General features: G+C 38.9%; 1 protein-coding gene across 1 annotated transcript in view; it reads right to left on the bottom strand.

The window, feature by feature from the left end:
- The window catches only part of LOC108620090 (uncharacterized), a 125,572-nt gene that overhangs the window by 16,960 nt on the left and 88,679 nt on the right, over positions 1-19,933 (bottom strand). Inside the window, exons 3-4 of the mRNA XM_089475517.1 lie at positions 9,475-9,562; positions 552-1,279 (exon numbers count right to left, since the gene is read on the bottom strand). Of these exons, the coding sequence (XP_089331643.1) occupies positions 552-1,130 (579 nt within the window). The 5' untranslated portion in view covers positions 1,131-1,279; positions 9,475-9,562. The remainder of the gene's footprint in view (positions 1-551; positions 1,280-9,474; positions 9,563-19,933) is intronic.

Here is a 19,933-nt window from a genome sequence, read left to right as displayed (position 1 = left end):
CTCATTCACGAAAGTGATTTAAATTTTGTTTTGGCATATGTAAATAAAAAAATATTAATTTAAAATACATAAATTAATAAATATATACATTTTTGATATAAATTATAGTTCATAGTAATTATTGTATACAAATTTCCAAAATTAAAAAAAAAAATTATTTTTTTTATTTTTAAATTTATTTGAAACTAAAATACATTTTATTTTAATTTTTATACTTATTTATTTATATATTCATTATATTTTATTTATTTTAAATAATTCTTTTGTACGCTTTTAAATATTTGCATTTTTATAATTTTATATTATATTTTCTTCAATATTTTAATTGTTAAAAATGAGTACATATATATTTATATGTCCTCAACGTTTTTTTTTTATTAAAAACAAAAAAGAAAAAAAACTTTCCGATATATTAATTAAAAGCTTTTTTGGTTTTTTATATTTTCTCAGAATTAAAAAAAAAAAAAATACATATATATATACCTATATATATATTTTTAAGAGTTTATAACTAACTCATAATTCTAGCCGATTTCTTGTTTCATTCTCACCTGTTGTTCCACATCCATTTTGTGGTTGCTGCGGCGACTGTGTCCGCGTCGTCGTCGCTCCGTGAAGGGCTCGCCGTGTCCGCCCTGGAGCAGCAGCATCTCTCCGTTTTGCTGCGACGACGATGAGGAGGACGAGGGCGGCGCTGGCATGCAGAACTCAATGCTGTCCATGTCGTCCGGAAAGATTAGATCGCCGCGATGGCCATGGTGATGGCCCAGCGTGGCGGCCCCATGTCCAAGGCCGCCCATGCCCATGCCCAGCCCGCCATGGCCATGACCGTGTCCGTGTCCATGGCCGTGGCCGTGTGCCATGCCATGGCCGTGGCCGTGGCCGCTCATAGTTAGCTGATTGCGCTGCAGGTGGCGCATGGAGCCGTGCCCGGGTGCACTGTGCACAGCCACCGTGGTCTGTGTCTGCAATTGTTGCTGTTGATGCTGCTGCTGCTGCTGCTGCTGCAATGTGGGTGGTGGGTAATCGGCCGGCGGCGGCGGTGCAAAGCTGGCGAATTGTGGCGAGGCGCATCGATTCTGAAATTTGGACGCTGCGGCGGCGGTGCTGCTGGCGCTGCCTGGATACATGTTGATGCTCTCCTTATTTTGTAATGCTTTCTCGCTGAGCAACCGACAGTAATATGCTGACGTTCTCGGTTATCGTTATCGCTATCGTTATCGGCTCCAGTGGCGAAGTTTCGAAGAGCGAAAGAGTAGTCCACTCAAGCGCACATCGTCTAGAAGAGAAGAAGGGCGAGAAGAAGAGAGAGAAAACAAAGCCATTAATCAGCGTTGGAATTGAAAGCGTTACGAATGCGCATGCGGGCGGGCGGATGAATGGATGGGGCATCGTAGCCGGAGCCCAAAAACACAGCCAGTAATAGCAACAGCAACAGCAACAGCAACAGAAACAGAACGACACATGACTGACATGCCATGCCATGCCAAAATCCCACAAATAAAAGCTGGAATTATGAGCTTTGCTCCGGCACCGAAGCAGCAGGCACTGAGCCAGCGAAAACTCCAATCCCAATTTATTTATGCGACCGCCAAACAAAACATTGTTGCCGCCGCACCAACAACAACAACAACAACAACAATAGGAACAACAACACGCATGTAAAACATTTGGCGTTGGCATGCCATTTCCCAGTTCCCAGTTCTCAGTTCTCAGTTCCCAGTTGCCAGTTAGCAGCAGTTCCCATCGCCCATCTACCAGCTCCCAGTTCCAGAGTCGTCCACTCGACGAATGCCATAAAACAGCATTAAAGCTATTAACAGGCGGCAAGCGCAGGCAGAGTTATTTCATACCCTCTAATTGGCACTTGTAATGGGGTATATGCACATGCTGATACAGTAATCTAATGAAAGTATCAAAGTATCATATGACTCGACTATATACATTCTGTATTTTAAACTTATAAAAAGAATTTTCTTTAAACAAAATGTAGAATGATTTATATTTGTACATTATATAATAAATATATAGATCTTTTTAATGTTTATATATGTGTTTAAACTTTTTTTTTTTAATTTATCATTTTATATATATATATATATATATATATATATATATATATATATATATATATATATATATATATATACATCTTAATATTTATTTATGTGTTTTTAAACAGTTTTTTTTTTATATATATATATTTCTTTTCTTAGTGCTTTTTTCTTTTTGTTTATTTTTTAATAATTAATTTATGTTTTAGAAGCTTTTAAATTTTGTATATACATTTCCTTAAATATATTATTTTTTAAATAAATGTATATTATTTTTAAAATTAATTTTTTCTTTTAATTTTTTTTTTTTAATTAATTTTTTCTGTTTAAATAAATTTAGTATTTATTTATTTTTCATTTATTTATTTTTTGTATGTTTTTTTTTGTGCATATGTTTTCGTATGCTTCTATAATTTTTTTATTTATTTATTTTATTTATTTATTATTTTAATTTATTTATTATTTTTTTGTAATACATTTTTGTTTTTTATGCATGAACAGTTTTTTTTTTATTATATTTCATTTGATATATATAATTTTAGCCATTTTTCTTTAAGATTAAAGAGTTTCTCAGTTAAGGCTCTATCGCTCTCACTTGTCTCACTCTTGTCAAATGAAACGTTCAACTTTTTGCAGGGCATCTGTTAGTCGATGTCCCTCACTCGCTGCTCCACAATTCATTTCATGCTTGTGCTTCTTCTTCTCGTGCGTGTGTGACTGATAGCAAAGCCGAAACTGAGATCCGCTCTATCTTCGTTTTTGGCCGCGCTCCCACCCGCTGTTAATCCTTTCGCCCGTCTCTCCACCATCCGGCCATCCCGCTGGTCCGGTGGCCCACCCACCCACTTTTACGAGCCAGTGGCCATAAATCAATCAGGAGAGCACTGGGCGCAGATCGCCTTTATGAGCCACTCGCAGCCGTCCAGCCGCAACTCGGCTAATCCTTGAGGCAGCCGGCAACCGAGTGCACCATCCCCCCTCTGCATCTCCTGCGCTGCCTCAAGGCCAACGTCGTCCAGCCAATTGAAATGCGCTGCAATTCTGGCTGCCAACATGCAAATCTTTTTCATGCCACCGAATGTTGCACTCGCCACAAATTTCGTGTTATTGTTGTTGACTGGATGTTGCTGTTGCTCTCTCTTTCTATGGGGCTTGATTAGTCAGCTATGCAATTTGTCGTCTGCCTTTTCGCATCTCTCGTTATGTGCATACGAAAACTAATTGCTGGCACTGTAAATTCTTGGCCAGAACTTTCTTTTCTAGAGTATTTAGCATTCGGCATGGTTTGCTGATATTTGTTATTGTTGCTATGTTTTTTTTTTTTTCTCTCTCTGCTTCTTTTTTGAGGCATTTCGATTTCACTGCACAGCAATAACGAACTACAAACAACAACAATCGGGGAAAGGAAGGAGGAAGCAGGGGCGGGAGTGGAAGCAGGAGCGGCATGCCTGTCGGACCATCGAGCAGCAACTGGCAATCATTTTTATCCCACGCTGATTGATATATCAAATTGATAGCCCTGTGCCGTGCGCCATGGCCAAAAATGTTGTTTAGTTATTTTTGTTATTGTACTGGGCATCGAGTAGAACCTACCAGCTGGTCAGCTCTGCTGACGATGGACACCTACGCCAATAGGCTGCCCCTGGCGCTGGCTTTGCTACTGCTCCTGCTCCCTGTTGCTTCCCCTAGCTCTGCCTCAGCGGCACATCCCCTACTCCTGCTCCTGCTCTTGCTCCTGCTCTTGCTCTTGCTCCTGCTCCCTCTTCCATGCAACACCCTCAACGTTTTGAGTGTCTGAAAGCGTGTGCGCGCTTATTTGTTTCATCAATTCGACTCTTTTTTTTTTTGCCTATATTTTGCCACTGTTTTGTAGCCTGTTTTTGGTTTAGCCTTTTTCAGTTTTAGCCGATTGCATTTCACATGCAAATTTTAACGAGTTGTTTGCGGTCGTCTATGCCACAGCAACAGCAACAGCAACAACAACAGCAAATCATTGCCGTTTATTTGCAGGCAACATTTTGATTTGGCTGATTGAGTTTGCCCATGTCGAAGATTAAAAATAAAAAAGGCGGAGAAATCCAGAAACTAGCTAAATGCCACAGCCGACCAGAAATGTCCAACAACTGATCAAATGCATTTTTTCCAATTTAAATAATAAAAACAATTCTCTAATATATGTATATATATACATATATGGAATGGTAGAAAATTCTATAGCCATGCGATTTCCATTTCCAGTGCATAATTGAGTTGCCTGCAGAAAATTGATTTTTGCTAAGCGCTTCACAAACACCAATTGCCAATTGAACAAACAGCTAAGCAAGGATATGCCTATAATATTTTATATGCATATAGATGCATATATATAGGCAAGGCATAGCATGGAACTGTGGCTTGACTCATAGAACTTAAAAGGTACAAAGAACTTGCTCAGGTTCTTTAACCATGTTTCAAATTTTATGAGATTTTGTGGACAATTGCTTATTTTTTTTTTTTATATTTTATGTCTTGAAGATTATACACTATTTTAAATTTTGTTTTGTTATTTCTTTTATATTTTTTTTTATAATTTATATTTTATATTTTACATATCATACTGCATATTTTATATTTAATTTTTTATATTTCATATTTTATATTTTATTTTTAGAATTTTAAATTGTATATTTCATATTTAACTTTTTTATTTTTATCTTATATTTTTATTTACATTTTATATTTTATTGTTTATATTTATATTTTATATTTTATGTTATATATTTTTTTATTTTTTTCTACATTTTACATTTTACATTTTATATTTTATATTTTAAAATTTTTATTTTATATTTTATATTATATTTTTATATTTACATTTTACGTTTCATATATTTTATTTTTCAAGACAGATTGCAAATAAAAATTAAAAAATAAAAGAAAAATATTTCACTCTACTAAGAAGTTTAATCTCTTTCCTTTAATAACTATTTTCTCTTGCTCAAGTACCGTTTGCTTCTGCAAGTTTCCCCATGACTATTTAGCAGTTATGTAATTACCTTTGATTGTGATACATTCTACAATTATAGCCGAGCCTGTTAAAAAAGTAGTTCAAGAAACAGCTATAATAGGTGGAATATGTAATAGCTGGGCTAAATTAGTTTTGCGCTATTAGCTTTTTGCTGGAATTACGTAAATTGTGTTTTCGATATATCAATTATCGATTTGCTTGAATCGATTAGCTTCTTTCTTTTTTTTTTTTTTTTTTTTTTTTTTGTAGCCAAGTCTCAGCTCAGCTGGACTCGTGCACAGGTAGTCATTTTTTATTCAGAATTGGCCTGATTGCCAGACCCCCTCCGCCCCACCGACTGACTGGCCGTGACTCCCTCACTCGGTGTAGGTGTATGTGTGTGTGTATGTTTCTGTTTGTGTTTGTGTGTGGGCGTTTGGGCAAAGCAATTTAGCCAAGGCTATTTCTATGATTTGAAGTTGTTTTATTAAACTTTTTTCGTGCAGCAGCTGAAGCAGTAAAAGGCGGCAGCTTATATATGTATTTCTATCCATCTATCTGGTAGCCAAAAGTATCTTATGGATACGTGGTGGCAGCTGTGGCCAGTTCAATTATGTGCAGCTAGCAGCAATTGAGAGAAACAAAGTGAAACGAGTGCAACAGGTTTCAGTTGAACAAGATAAGGTGACAACTCATTAGTTCTCTCTCTCTCTCTCACACTCTCTCTATGTTTCGCTCTCCCTCATCGATTGTCCCTCAGTCTTGTCAACTCATTAGCACATTTTGTGCGTGTTGCACATCATTAGAAGGCAACTGCGTTCAAAAATCTAACTGCAAGGCATCGTCGCTATTGTCGAGTGGCATGTAGCATGCAGCATGTGGCATGTGGCATGTGGCATGTGAACGATGCTTTGTTGCCGCACACGTGCCACACGCTGCACCCACACCCGAATCCACCGCCCTCAGCTCAGCTTGCCCTAGTCAAAAATTCATTGATGTCAATGGCAAGCGTCGCTCATGCCCCATCCACTCAGTCGACACACACTCGTGCACCCATTCACTCGCACACTCACACACTCACACACTCATGCACTCATTCAATCGACATTCGACAGTTCTCTTTCGCCTTGAGCCCCAACGCATCATGCATATGAAAATTGGCCAATTTGGCGGGCCAATTGAAATGGCAGCCGTAATGCTGGCCAAAACAGGGATCGGGCAGCGTCTGGCAGCGACGCCCAATACATTTGTGGCATGCCGCTCGCCGCTCGCCGCTTGCCGCTTGCCGGTAGCGCCCCCAGCACCACAGCACCACAGCTGCCAGCTTCCGGCTTCCTGCGCCCTGCTCCCATTCAGGCATCCTTCAACGTAATGACTTTAATTAACATGCATTGACTGTTTGTTGCTGTTGTTGTTGTTGTTGCCGTTGTTGCACTCGTTGGTGTTGCACTCTAGCTGCAAGTGGCTCGCTCAAGTGGAAGTTTTGGCAAACGCGAAGCAGCTTGCCACCAAGCAATTGCAACACGAAATGTAGGCCACAAATTGAGAGCAACAACAGCTGCAACTGCAACAGCAACAACTATAGCAATAGCAATAACAATAGCAGAACAATTAATTAATAAAGCTCCCAATTTTTGTACATCACGCACTGAATGGGTCAAGTGAATAAATGAATGAGTGTATTCATTGCAACAGTCGCCCGTCTCTGGCTATTGTAATAAATTGTCTACTCTTGCTTTTAATAAATAAATTTAAAGTTTTTTTTAAAGCTAAAATTTTAGATAAATTTATGTGGAATTTTAAATGGAAATAATGTTGGTAAAATAAAATAAAATAAAAATAAAAATAAAAACAGAAATATTTTGTTAACATATTTTAGAAATACATATTTTCTGTTTTTTTTTACTAAGTTTATATATGGAGCATAATTTATGTAAAATGATAATCTCTATTTTCCAGAGAAGTATATATATTAATTTATTTTTTTCTCGATCTATTATTAAGTAACCCAATTTTTTTTTTTTTGACAGGAAATCTAAAATATATATATTCCTCTCTCTCTCTCTCTCTCTCTCTCTCTATATATATATATATATATATATATACCTTAGAATAAGGTTGATAATTTGTTTTCGTTACTCATCTTATTTTAATTTAAGCTAATCCATAGTTTGATAACTGAAGTTGACTTAACCCAGTGATATATCCATATATGTATAAAGGAATCTACGTATATGATAGTCGGTTACTCCCCACTACTACAGTCTTGTTTATTTTCATCTAAGTTCCCTTTTCACATCTCTCTCTCTCTCTCTCTCTCTCTCTCTCTCTCTCTCTCAATATAATTTTTCCCAATTATACGCTTAGCCAATTATATTCTTAAATATCATAATTAAATAGAAATAATTAGTTTTTATTGCATCTTTATGCTTGACAGATTTGCTCAATTATCTCATTATGTTGTATCTTTATCTCTCTGAATCTGCACCTCCCATTTTTCTCAATTTGCAGCTCTCATCGTATTTTTCATTTACGCAGAATTTCAGCAAGCAGACGCTATCATTTGGCCACACTATGGCTTCTACTTATAAAAATCTTCTTCTTTGGCTGCTATCAAGCACACACACAAACAGAAACACACGCACACACATACACCTACTCCTGCCACTGCTCTCAGGGCGACAAAAAATGTGAAAAAAAGAGCAAAAAAATAAAAAAATAAAAACAGAAAAACCAAAGCAATGGCAAATCTAACCAAATGCCAACACAAATTTTGTTTGCACTTTGTATTAGGTTGACAAAAATCAACACCCAGACGGACGGACGGGCGGACGGACAGACGGACGGCAATGGCTGTGGAGAGGAGCGTACAATGTTCCTGGAGCTTTGCCTCAATCAGAAGTCAGCCAGGCAGCAGGGCGAATGCGAGCTGACGAGGGCAGAGCAGCGTAGCTGCAGTTACTGGAGATAGATTTATGTTGCCAAGCCGCCCACACATTACACACACAGACACACACGCACACATATGTGTGCACTGGGCTTAGCTGTTTGTCTTTTGCAAATGTTGGCAATATTTTGTGGTAAAAGGTGAATTTATTAGCACTCCCCACGCAGTCAGTTCTTTCAGTCTTTCTTTCAAATTATGGATGCCATATGTCTGTCTCCTTGCTGCAGCCTCTCCCTGTCCCCCATCCCCTCTCCCACTTCCACTTCCATTCCTCACTCTGTGCCGAAACGCAACTCTTTTTGTTGGCCAACAACAATTTCAGGTTTTCTTTTCGTTTCGTTATGCAGCTACCTGCCCCCTCTCAATCTCCCTCGCCGCATGTGTCACTGCAACTCATTCGCTTTCTCTTTCACTCTCCGGCCCAATTCTTATCGTAGGCGCTGCAATTTAAAACACATTTTCGGGGATTAAAATCTTGACAAATCATAAACAAAACGGCGTCGGCGAGGCAGCTGCGCGCTCTGCACGCAATTACGAATACATTTGTGGCTGTGTATATCAATGTGTCTGTCTGTCTGTCTGTCTGTCTGTCTGTGTGTATCTTTAGACGACAGACTGATTTACTTGAGCCTAACAAAAGAGAGAGTGAGACAGAGAGAGGGAGAGAGAGATGCTCCACAACAACAACAAAAAAGACAGTCAACGAGCCCCAAAAAGCCACAATGACAATAAAATACCACACACTCACACACACGCACACACACACACACACACGCACAACTGAGATGCATATCTGACAGAGCGTGTGTGCGAGCGAGAGAGGTAGAGCATGGACAGGCGCTACGTCAAGAAAAAAAAAAAAAAAGAAAAACAAGAAAAAGCAGGAAAATGCTTGCAGCTTCTCAACTTTTGTCCAGCGACAATTTATGAAAAATAAAATGAAAATCTTTAGCTAAACAGCCAGAGAGGGCAGACGAGCTGGCTGGGAGAGAGGGGGCGGGTGGCGTGGCAGAGTGCGAGTGGGAGCATGCCTAATGCTAGCCACATGATACGCATCTTTTGGATTGTTGCTCTTGAATTTTTGTAAGCCGCTTTTTGGTTGACTTTGCTGCGACATAAAACACAATAAAACTGATATAAAAAACACACACATACACACGCACACTGGGCAGCCATAGAGAGAGATAGGGAGAGGGAGAGGGAGAGGGAGAATGAGAGATGGGGCATGACTAGCTGAGATTGGGGAGCAGCGGCCATATCGAAGCTGACAACGCTTTCAACGCATGTCAATGTCGACATTTTCAAATTCCAATAAGTTTCATTTGCTGCTGTTGTTGTTGTTGTTGTTGTTGTGATGTTCTTTGATAAAACGGTAAAATCAACAAAATGACACACACACACACGCACACAGAGAGAAGAGACAAGATAATCGCCTCCATATAGTATACATGTGGGTCGCTCTATTTACAGTATTTTCTTAAACTTACCAGCAGGTCGAAAAGCTCAATTTCCCAACAAAAAATGTTCAGCTCAGCTCAAAGTGCTTGGCCTCGGCTGCTTATAAATATGGAAATGCTGTAATCATAGAGAAAGACAGAGAGAGAGAGAGAGTGAGTACATTGAATATATATATATATAAAATAAAAATACAAAATACAATTTAATTAGCATGCGTATACTTTTGGCATACACTATAAAAGAGAATAATAAGCAGCAGCAGCAGCAGCAGCAGCTGAAAACTGAAAACTGAAAATGAAAAACTCATCAAAGTGAAATTTGCATGTGGAATGCAAATGTTTTATCAAGCGTAAGAAATTGAGTTATACAAATACAAAATACTAACTACAGTGCCTGTCAAACACACAGGCACACACACACACACCCGCACACATTTACATTTTAAAGTAAAAATGATTTTTTATTCTTGGCCAAATTCCATGGCTAATTGAATGTTTGTCGAACAGATTCATCTCAATTAGTTGTCAATATCTGAATGCCAAATTGGCAGTTCGTTTGTCTGATATTTGGTTTAGATGCGCTACATACACGCATACATACATGCATATATAGGCCGCACTGCCTTTGACATCAGCCTGCCATCAGCATTTGCCAATTGCAATTGACTTGAGCTCTCATTACAATTGAATTAACTCTTTGAGCAGCCACACAGAGAGCAAAAAGCCAACTGATTGACTGAGATTGAGAGGACAGTCCAACAAGCTCAAGGCTCGACTGTCCCAATGTCCCAATAACTCATTGTTCCATTGTCTAGAACGAAGTCATCTCATGCCTAACTAGCAATATCTTACAATTGCAGACTTTATAACGAAATTAAAAAGCAAATATGTTATAAGTGGAGAGGAAGTTGGTAACGACTGCTGAATACTCTGTACTTTTTGGGGGTAAAATTGTCACAAAGGAAATCGACAGGGATCTTAGCTCTTACATACAATTCGTAAATTTTGAATACCCCGCTAAATTAAATATCGCGATAAATCGTAAATTTTCTATCCACTTGAAAAAAATTTCTTTCTCGATAATTCTCGATATTTTGAGTTTTTGTGTAAATCAAGTAAAAAACTGATCTCCATATCATTTCCAAATTTTGTAAGTTATGTTAAATATACTATTTTTATATATACCTCATCGAAAAGGTAATTTTGCAAACTATTTTCTATTTCCATTCATTCGATGGCCATTGCACGCAACCAATATACACTTTTGCAGCACGTGTGAATGAGTATATCAACAAAATATATGTAAAGCTGGAAATGCAGCCGAACCATCATAACATAAGCCAATTGCCAGCATTTGGAACTAGTTCGCCGAGTGCTACGACAGCAGCTCAGAGTTGAGGCACTTAAAAAGCTAGCAGTGAGAAGCTTAGGGCTAATAAATCAATTTCTGGGCCAAAAATAAATCCACACTGTACGAGCGAGGGGAAAGGGGGAGAGGGAGCGCTGAGTAGAGGTCATAAAAGAAATGTCAGAGCAGACCGCAGAATGCGCGCTGCGATGGCTGTGGAAACTCTTTAAGCAGCTTTAACAAACGCACACGAAAGGCAGCTCTACCTCTGGTAGGTGAGCGGTAGAGGCAGAGACAGAGAGGTAGGTGGGTAGGGGCAAAGGGTAGCTTGGTTAGGCACTGGCAGCTCTCACTCTCTTCCCACACAAAGTCAGAGACTGAGGCCTCCTGAGTTGGGGACAATTTTTTTTGCAGTACCCAGCACCCTCCCCCCGAAAAAAAAATGTTTTAATTGAGCGAGTGCTGGCAGACCAGAAAGAACGAAAGCAACAGAACAAATGTGTGCCATTTAAGTGAGGAAAATAGAGAGAGAGAGAGAGGGAGAGAGAGAGAGAGAATATATAAAATAAAATACAGTGGAGATTGTCGAAAAAGTGAAAGCATTTCATAAAGGCAACGTAACGAAATGCCAGCAGCTAGAACCACAGCTCGCAAAGAGCCGGACTGAGCTGAGGACAGACGAAAGGCGAAAGGCGAGAGGCGAGAGGCAATGGCAATAAAATGAAATAGAATTTTAAACCACAGGCAAACGTGCGTTATTCATTTTTGAATTTATAACACAATTGGGAGAATGTCGTGCCGTGTACGAAATGCCAAAGGAGCTGCAAGGAGGGCGAGAAGAATGAAACGAACAACAACAACAACAACAGAAAAAGTTAAAGGTGAACTAGATGCCGGAGAGGAGTTGAAGGAGTCGAAGGAGTCGACAGCGTGAGAGGAGTCGAAGGAGTCGGCGGCGCCAGCAACCAGAAGCTGCTTGCCAACAAGAAAGGAGTGAAAATGCGCAGCAAAATAAAATGCGTGGCTCCTTGTGCCGTGTGTGACACATAAAAATAGAAATAAATAAGATGTGCCTCTGTGAGTGTGTGTGCGTCTGTGTGTGTGTGTGCTCTTTGGCATGGGCTACCTTTGCTGGCTGCGCGCAGAGCAGACGCCGTTGCGAAACCTTCGCAGTTAAAGCAAATCGTGTTGTAGCAAATGCGACTAGCATGCCTGCTGTCTGCTGCCTCCTGCCCGCCGCTTTCCCTTTGCAGTTGCCCTTGCCTTTGCCATTTTCCCCGTACTCCAGCCTTCCCCCTTCCTCATTCAGCCAGCGCTTGCAAATGACGCGAGTTCACAGCAAATTGACAAAAATGTCTAAAGCAAGCAGAGGCAGCGCAATGAATGCGGCCCGCAATGATAATCAAACGCAATCATGAGATTGTCAAGATGATGATTATGAAGCTGTGTATACACATATTGGCATCAAGTATGAAGGGGCGTGAGTGGGCGTGTAGCGATTTAAAGTCAAATATTAAAGCAATGCCAGTGAGTCGAAGCATTCGCATGCAAATTGTAAAGTGAGCAAATAGCTCTCTGGCTTCAGGCAAATGAACTAGCTTCAAGCTCGCATGAACTAGTTCACCTGCAACAGCATGACTCATGAGCTGCCGTTGCCACATCGAATGGCCAAGTTTGTCGCTCTAATCAATTTACAATTGTTGTCCAATGATCTGTGATGCAATAATCGTCCGGGCAACCAAATTTCCTGAAGTCCCACAAATAACCAATAGCCCATGTGTGTGCGCGTGTGTGCGTGTGTGTGTGTGAAGACCCACAGGCAACCCTTTTTTTTTCTTCGCATTTTTGTGTCGTCATGTTGAGCTACCTCATGAGTCACGTGCAAGGCACTGACATTGTCCTGAGCCTGTTTACATGCAGATAGCTTCAGCTGCCACCCAACCAGCCCCCACTCCATAAATGGGCGCTCGACAAAATTAAGCATACATAACATGGCATTTTCATATGCTTGTCATGGCCATAGGCCAGAGCGAGGGGCGTAAGGCTTCGGGTGGGGGGCACTCGTTCGCTTTATTCCTTCCAGTACAATCAACCAAGACGCTGACGACCTTGTAGCAAAAGTTATTGACTGCACACACACACACACACGCGCACTCACACGCACACATATGAGTGTGCAAATATGTGTGAAATTTATTTGCCACAATCCGGGAACAACCCTTTTCGGCCATGAAGGGTTGCTCAACTGCTCAACTTCGATTACAGCCCCCAATTTTTGTTGTTTAAAATCAGTTGATTGCACAAATGCTCATTGAACTAATTTTATTTCGTTGCACACCCACACCCACACACATACATACTAGAAGGGAAGGCAACTTGAGCCACGTTTACATTTCATGGGATTCCATTGCCAAATGCAAAAGGCCAAAGCCAATTGGCTGAAGCCCCGAGCCTTACCTGAACTTAACTTAACTGAGCTCAGCTGAGCTGAGCTGACCTGCCCATTCGAGCGTTCGCTGCCCATTCGCTAGCTAACTTATTAGCCCGGCGAATGCCCGACACTGTGGACAAACACAACGGCAACAGCAACAGCAACAACAGTTTGTGTCCTTTAAACAAAGCCAACAACAGCAATAACAAACAACAACAACAACAACAACAACAACAAAATGGCAACAACAATGGCGCTGATCAAATTACCAGACAAGCTGGTTGAACTTTGATTCACTTGAGTTAAGGACATGGGGTCGTCCTTTTTCCACTTTACTCAGCTTTCCATTTTTCCAGTAATTTCCATCCTGGCCACTTTCATTAATTACAGCTGCAAAAATGTGTAAGCTGACAACAAGGCGGTTGCGGGAATGCGCTTTACCAGCGAAATGCCTGAAATTTCAGCACAACAACAACAAAAACAACAACAACAACAAAAACTCCAACCCCCAACCCCCAACACAAACACAGCACAAGGCAAACATAATTTCCACAAATTGCGTCAAATTTGAAACAACACGAATCCATTTTTATGAAAATTGAGCAGTTGAGCTTCAATTACTTTGAGTTGGTTTCATTCTGGTTGCCTTGGCCCAAGTAAGCCGAGTTTAAGCTCCAACTAATAATAGATACGCAGCTAATTAAATTAAATTAAAAGCAAACGTATATTTAATGTGAATTAAAGACAATTATTATATACAAGAGAGAGAGAGAGAGAGAGAGAGAGAGAGAGAGAGAGGGGGGGGGGGGGCGAGTGTAGAGAGCAGGAAGAAACTCTTTGAGTCGAACTTTTCACCTCATCAAGTAATGAAAGCCTTCTTATTGCACTTCTGCTATATCTGATATTGCATTTTTGGCTCATTTTGTGACTTAATGTTGGTATTTTTGTGCCCCACTTATGCCAACAACTTTGACTTTGACTTTGACTCATGTTTAATATCAATCTCGTCTGCTCATGTCCCAGCTCATCTTTGGAAATAAAAAAATAAAAAAAGTTGCAAAGAATTTACATGAAATGCTGGGCTAATGTTGCCACAGGCTGACTCCCAGCTGAAAAGGCAAAGGAAAGGACGATGCTACGCTACGATTGAGCTAATAAAAATGTCATCGAAGGCACAAAAAATTGATTGGAGGAAACATTGGCACAGTGAGAGAGATTGCTTTGACGGCATCGAAATGGATATGCAAGAAGTTCTTGACAAGTACAATTTTTGAATAGAAACACCAAATATGAAATACAGACCTTCTATATAGTATTTTTCTTTAGCTTTCCATTTGTAATGAAATGCATGAAATGGGAAAAAGTCGGAGCTATTAATTGCCTCAAATGGCGAGAGCACACCATGTCTAAAGTCAATACTAACTCCTCTCAAGTTTGTTGAATAAAAAAAAACAATAAAAAAATAAAAAATAAAAATATGAAAATAAAAAAATAAAAATTAATAAATACAAAAAAAAAAAAATAATAATAATAATAACAATAAATAAATAAATAAAAAAAAACACTTTATACTTTACTTTCCATAAAAAATTATATGTGTATACACATACTATAAACAGATAGAGTACAATAAAAAAATGGATATTATCCGTTGAAAAATAAAATGAGTTAATAATTAATAATAAAAAAATATATATTTTATTTATATTACTTTATTTTAAAAGTTACATATTTGTATTTTTAGTTATTTATTTTTAAAATATATCGAATATATCATAATTTATTTTATTTTTTATTTTTATATATATTTTTATTATTTTTTAAAATATATTTATTATTAATTTATTTAATTTAATAATAATTTAATTTTTCTTTATAATGTTTTTTAATTGTTCTAATTATTATTTTTATAAATATAATTTATAAAAAAAAGTTTCATATATATTTATTACTTTATTTTTATATTTAATTTTAAAAAAAATGTCTTGATTTATCTATATAATATGTTCACATATATGTATCTAGATATGGTTCAACTTTTATGTGTATGTATGTATATGTATATGTATGTATATACATATATCGAATTCAAGTTTCAAGATTCTACTCTGAATTATTCACTTGATTTATTATTCAACGAAAAATCAAATAGTTTTTTTTTTTAATTTTATTTATTTTTTTTTCACATTTTATTTTGACATGTTTACGAAATGGCCGTCAAAGCAAACAACAACAACAGCTACAGCAACAAAGTTTTTGTTTTTTAGACCACTTTATCTTCTGAGCACTAAAAGCTTTCAAGACGTCCATTTCCTAGATCAAAAGCATCAGCCATGGGCCCAGGCAGCCCAAGTCCATTGTCCGCTGCAGTTTCTTTGGCATTTTGGCAATTAAATCATTTTGGTCATAAATCGAATTTCACTTCACACACACACACACACACACACACACACACACAGAGAGAGATGCATAGACACACGCATCTTCAGTGTTAATCCAATTAACTGGCATCAAACACATTCCTTTCTATCGCTCTCTACCTACAACATAAAAAACCCAACAGCAACAGCGACAACAGCAGCAACAACAGCAACAACAAACAGCTAAAAACTAAAAACAGTTTCAAAGAAACTCAAACTTTGGAGTTTTATAGTTTGTTTTGAGGCTGTTACAAATTTCATACGAAACTTGGCTCCAAACTTTTCAACGGCATTTCATTGGAATAGCTCCAACAACATGGGGCGAGCCAAAGGAGTTAAAAGTTGGCGCTCCGAGCTCCACGCCGTTTGCCGCTTGCCGCTTGCCGCTCGCTTGTAGGTGGAGCCGACAGAGATTTGCAAAGGTGGCTCAGTGGGGCTGTTCGAAAATGTTTTCATTGATTTTTACGAGCATCAAACGCAATCAAATAAATTCCTCTTCATCCCTCCGCTCCTGCTTCTGCTCCTGCTCGTGCACCTCTTGCAGCTCCACCTCCACCTCCCTCGTCTCGTTGTTGATTTTGATTTTTTATATTTTCTTTTTGCTTTATTATTATTAGGCGCTTGGCGCCGGCTGCCGAATTGTTGGGTGCTCTGTCCCTCTCCCTTCGCCACGCCCCTCAATTTGCGTGTTTTGCAATCACAACAACAACAACAACAACAACGGCAATCGGTCTCACTATTATTTTAGTTCGGGACGCGTTAGTTTTACGAGCCTGTGGGCCGCACTCCCGGACGCCTTTAACGATGCTGCTGCCAGCGATGTTATTGCTGTTGTTGTTGTTGTTGTTGCTGCTGCTGCTGCTATTACCTCAGCTGCCGCTGCCTGCGCCTTGGCTCTGGCCTGACGCGTGTGCGTGTCCTGTTACGTGTCGTAAACGCATCATAAACAGCTGACACTCCACACAGACACACACACACACACACATAAACACAGTTGTAAACAACACACATGCTGCTTTATCAACAGAGTTTTAAACACACAGATTTTTCAACCGACTGCCGCAACGCGCTATTCGCATTATTTTTGACCATATTTTTCGGTTCGGTTCTACCATTTCATCGCGTCATTAATGTCGATTTGAATAGCCTTTTATATGCGCGTGCTTTCAGCTCGATATTACTTGATGACATTTATAATTTACCTCAATTTTCTACAAATGCAATGGCCATGATTGAGCGGGTTTTAGGAATATTGTAGATACTATATTGGAATTGGGAATTTCAGTCAAATATGTTGAGAATTGAATTGAGAGCAAGTCTATGTGAGTAGCTGATATTTGTTCAGATTCTTTGAAAATTGAGAATCTTTAAAGTTTTATATTGATCTTAAGTTTGAGAGAGCTTTTCAATAAATAAATATGTGTTAAAATTATATTATATTAAAATTATTATTATATATTAATTTATTTATTATAAAATTTATTTACATTAAAATTATAATTCAATTAAATGTATAATCAAATTTAAAAAAAAAAAAAAATATATATATATATATATATATATATATATTAATAATAATTTAAGATTACCAAACAATTAAATTTTTCTTAATTTTTTTCTTTTCTTTAATTTGTTATTGTTACTTATTAATATATTATCAAATTAATAAGAATAATATATTTATTACTGTTATAATTGTTGCAAAATAATAATGTAAAAAAAAAGAACATTATTTAAACGATAATTATGATAAATATTATAGGTGCATATTTTATTTTATTTATTTATTTATTTTTTTTTTTTTTATTTAAAAATAATTTTTTTATTCGAGCCACTTCGAAAAAACTTTTTGTAGAGATCTCTCTTTCTCTCTATTTGTATGATCTTATTCTGTCCAATCAGTCTATAGACTTTAAGATCGCTTATATATATTACTATATATTATATATATTATATTATATTATTATATTTATTTTGTAGTCTTATATCTCATATGTGAGTTCATTAAGCTTTAAATTTGAGGAAATCTTCATTTAATATTTTTATTTTTGAACCCAAAAAAATAAATAAATAAATTGTTAATTTTGTTTGGCAACTTAAAAGTTGCAACGCTCGATAGTTGCTATAAAAATCTGCTTCTATTTCTTGGTGTTGCAGCTGTTGCTGCTGCATGACAGTGGAAACGTGTTATTTTATCAGTCGTGGCTGTTGCTGTTGCTGTTGCTGTCTGTCAGTCAGTCATTCAGTGTATCTGTCCGTCTGTTTGTCTGTTTGTCTGTGGCAAAGGTTTGATTAGCCATAAAAACGCGCATTTGGTGTCGACGCAGTAAGTACTTGTTTTCCTGATTGTTGCTTGCCTGGCGTTTTATGTCAATACCGCAACTGGCAGGGAGTTGCCCCGTGCCTCTGCTGCTGCTGCTGCTGCCACGCAACATTTTGTGGCACATTTTTTACGAGCTTTCGTATTTGAAAGTCATAAAATGCATTTTAACAGCTTCGCAACGCGCAGCCTCTGACAACGCTCAGCGAATCCAGCTGCATGTTTTTGATGATTCTCAGTTGTTGTTGCATGGATTGTTATTGTTATTGTTTGGTTGTTGTCTTTTTATATTTCGTTTGGGCGCATCAAGTTATTATTATGATTAGATGAACCTTAACCCTTGACTGCACACTGGAATTTCCCAGCTCAGAACAAGGAAAAACAAAACAAAGCAACACAAGAAAGAAAAAAAAGAAAACATCTTCATCCGGCCAAAAGGGCTGCAGCCCAATAAAATGTAATTAATTCGGCCAAAAACTTTTTACCAACCAATAAAGCAAGCACCGTGAAGAGCCAACAGCAGCAGCAGCAGCAGCAGCAGCAGGAGGTGCAGGAGCAGCAGGAGGAGGAGGAGCAGCAACAGCAGCTGAAAAAGCAGTAGCTGAGGCATTTGCATGTCAAGGATGAGCCAAAAGCCACCAAAAATGCCACAGAAACTACTTCACGAGCTTAAACAGGAGCTGCAAGCACAATGAGTGCGAGAGAGAGAGCGAGAGAGAGGGTGAGAGAGGGAGAGGGGGAGAGACAAAGAAAGAGTTGGAAGTTAGCAGCTGGAACTAGCAAGCCGAAGGGAAGGGAGTGGGGTAGCGGTGGGGTGGGGGGCAGTACAGGGCAACAGGAACCGGAGCTGAGCCACCAGCAGCTGCTAGACATGAACTTATAAAAGCTAGCAAAACTCTTGAACCGAACTCAGCAGAGACGGATGCATGGGGCAAGGGGCAAGCGGCAGTGGAGTGGGGCACGGGGCTTAGCTATGACTTCTCTGGCAACGCTGCATTAAAAAGTTAATAAAAGTGGAGCATGCCACAAGTCGTGCCGCAATTTGCGGCAGCTGCAGCTGCAGCACAAGGATATGGATATGGATATGAATATAAGTACACATGGCGCATGCATCTGTGCGTGTGTGTGTGTGTGTGTGTGTGTGTGTGTGTGCATGTGTGTGCATGGCAACTTAAAGCTTTTGGCATGCTGCAGCGCAAAAAAAAAAAACAAAAGCGAGATGAAAAAGAGTGAGAGAGAGAGGGGGAAAAACACGAGCTTGCTGCAAGCAAGGTGGCATAAGCAGTTCCTTTGACTTGCAACTTGCAACTCGCAACTTGCAACTTGCAACTTGCCATTTGCCATTTGCCACATGCCACATGCCAGCGCACAGCCCGCACACAAATGGCAAACAATTAAAACGCTCAACATTGAGCAAGCTGCGGATTTATCGACACACAGACACACACACACATACACATACCTATATACACGTGTGTGTACATGAAGTACAAGCAACTAATTGCAACAGCAACTGCTGCCAAGTGGCGCCACACTTGTGGCTAAGGGTCCCTCATCCGCCAGTCAACTGCAACTCAAGTAATGCGGCCAATTGTAAATATCGAATGTGCCACAAAATTGGCAGCACACACACACACACACGCACACGCACACAGTCACATCCAGCCACCCAACCACCCATGCACACACGGATATAATTGCATTGAGACTAATTAAGGACGCATTAAAAACGATTCGTAGCTTGAGCCAGAAAGTGTGAGCAATTTGTTAAGTCGCGCATCAGGTTGCGTAAAAGTGCTCGAAAAGCAAATAAAGTGTGTACGTGTGTGCGCGCGCGCGCTTGTGTGTGTGTGTGTGTGTGTGTGTGTGTGTTTGCGAAAGTCGAGGCTTCACTGTAGCTAGTTGCTTGTCGCTCGTCGCTTATCGCAACCCACTAGCGGCAAATGAAAATTAACTTAGCAATTGCTGCC

The sequence above is a fragment of the Drosophila arizonae genome, chromosome X, assembly GCF_054131065.1.
Source record: "Drosophila arizonae isolate 15081-1271.41 chromosome X, UAZ_ARI_1.0, whole genome shotgun sequence".
Classification (NCBI taxonomy): domain Eukaryota; kingdom Metazoa; phylum Arthropoda; class Insecta; order Diptera; family Drosophilidae; genus Drosophila; species Drosophila arizonae.
The sequence above is the reverse complement of the archived record's forward strand: the minus strand, read 5'-3'. Positions and strand labels throughout refer to the sequence as shown.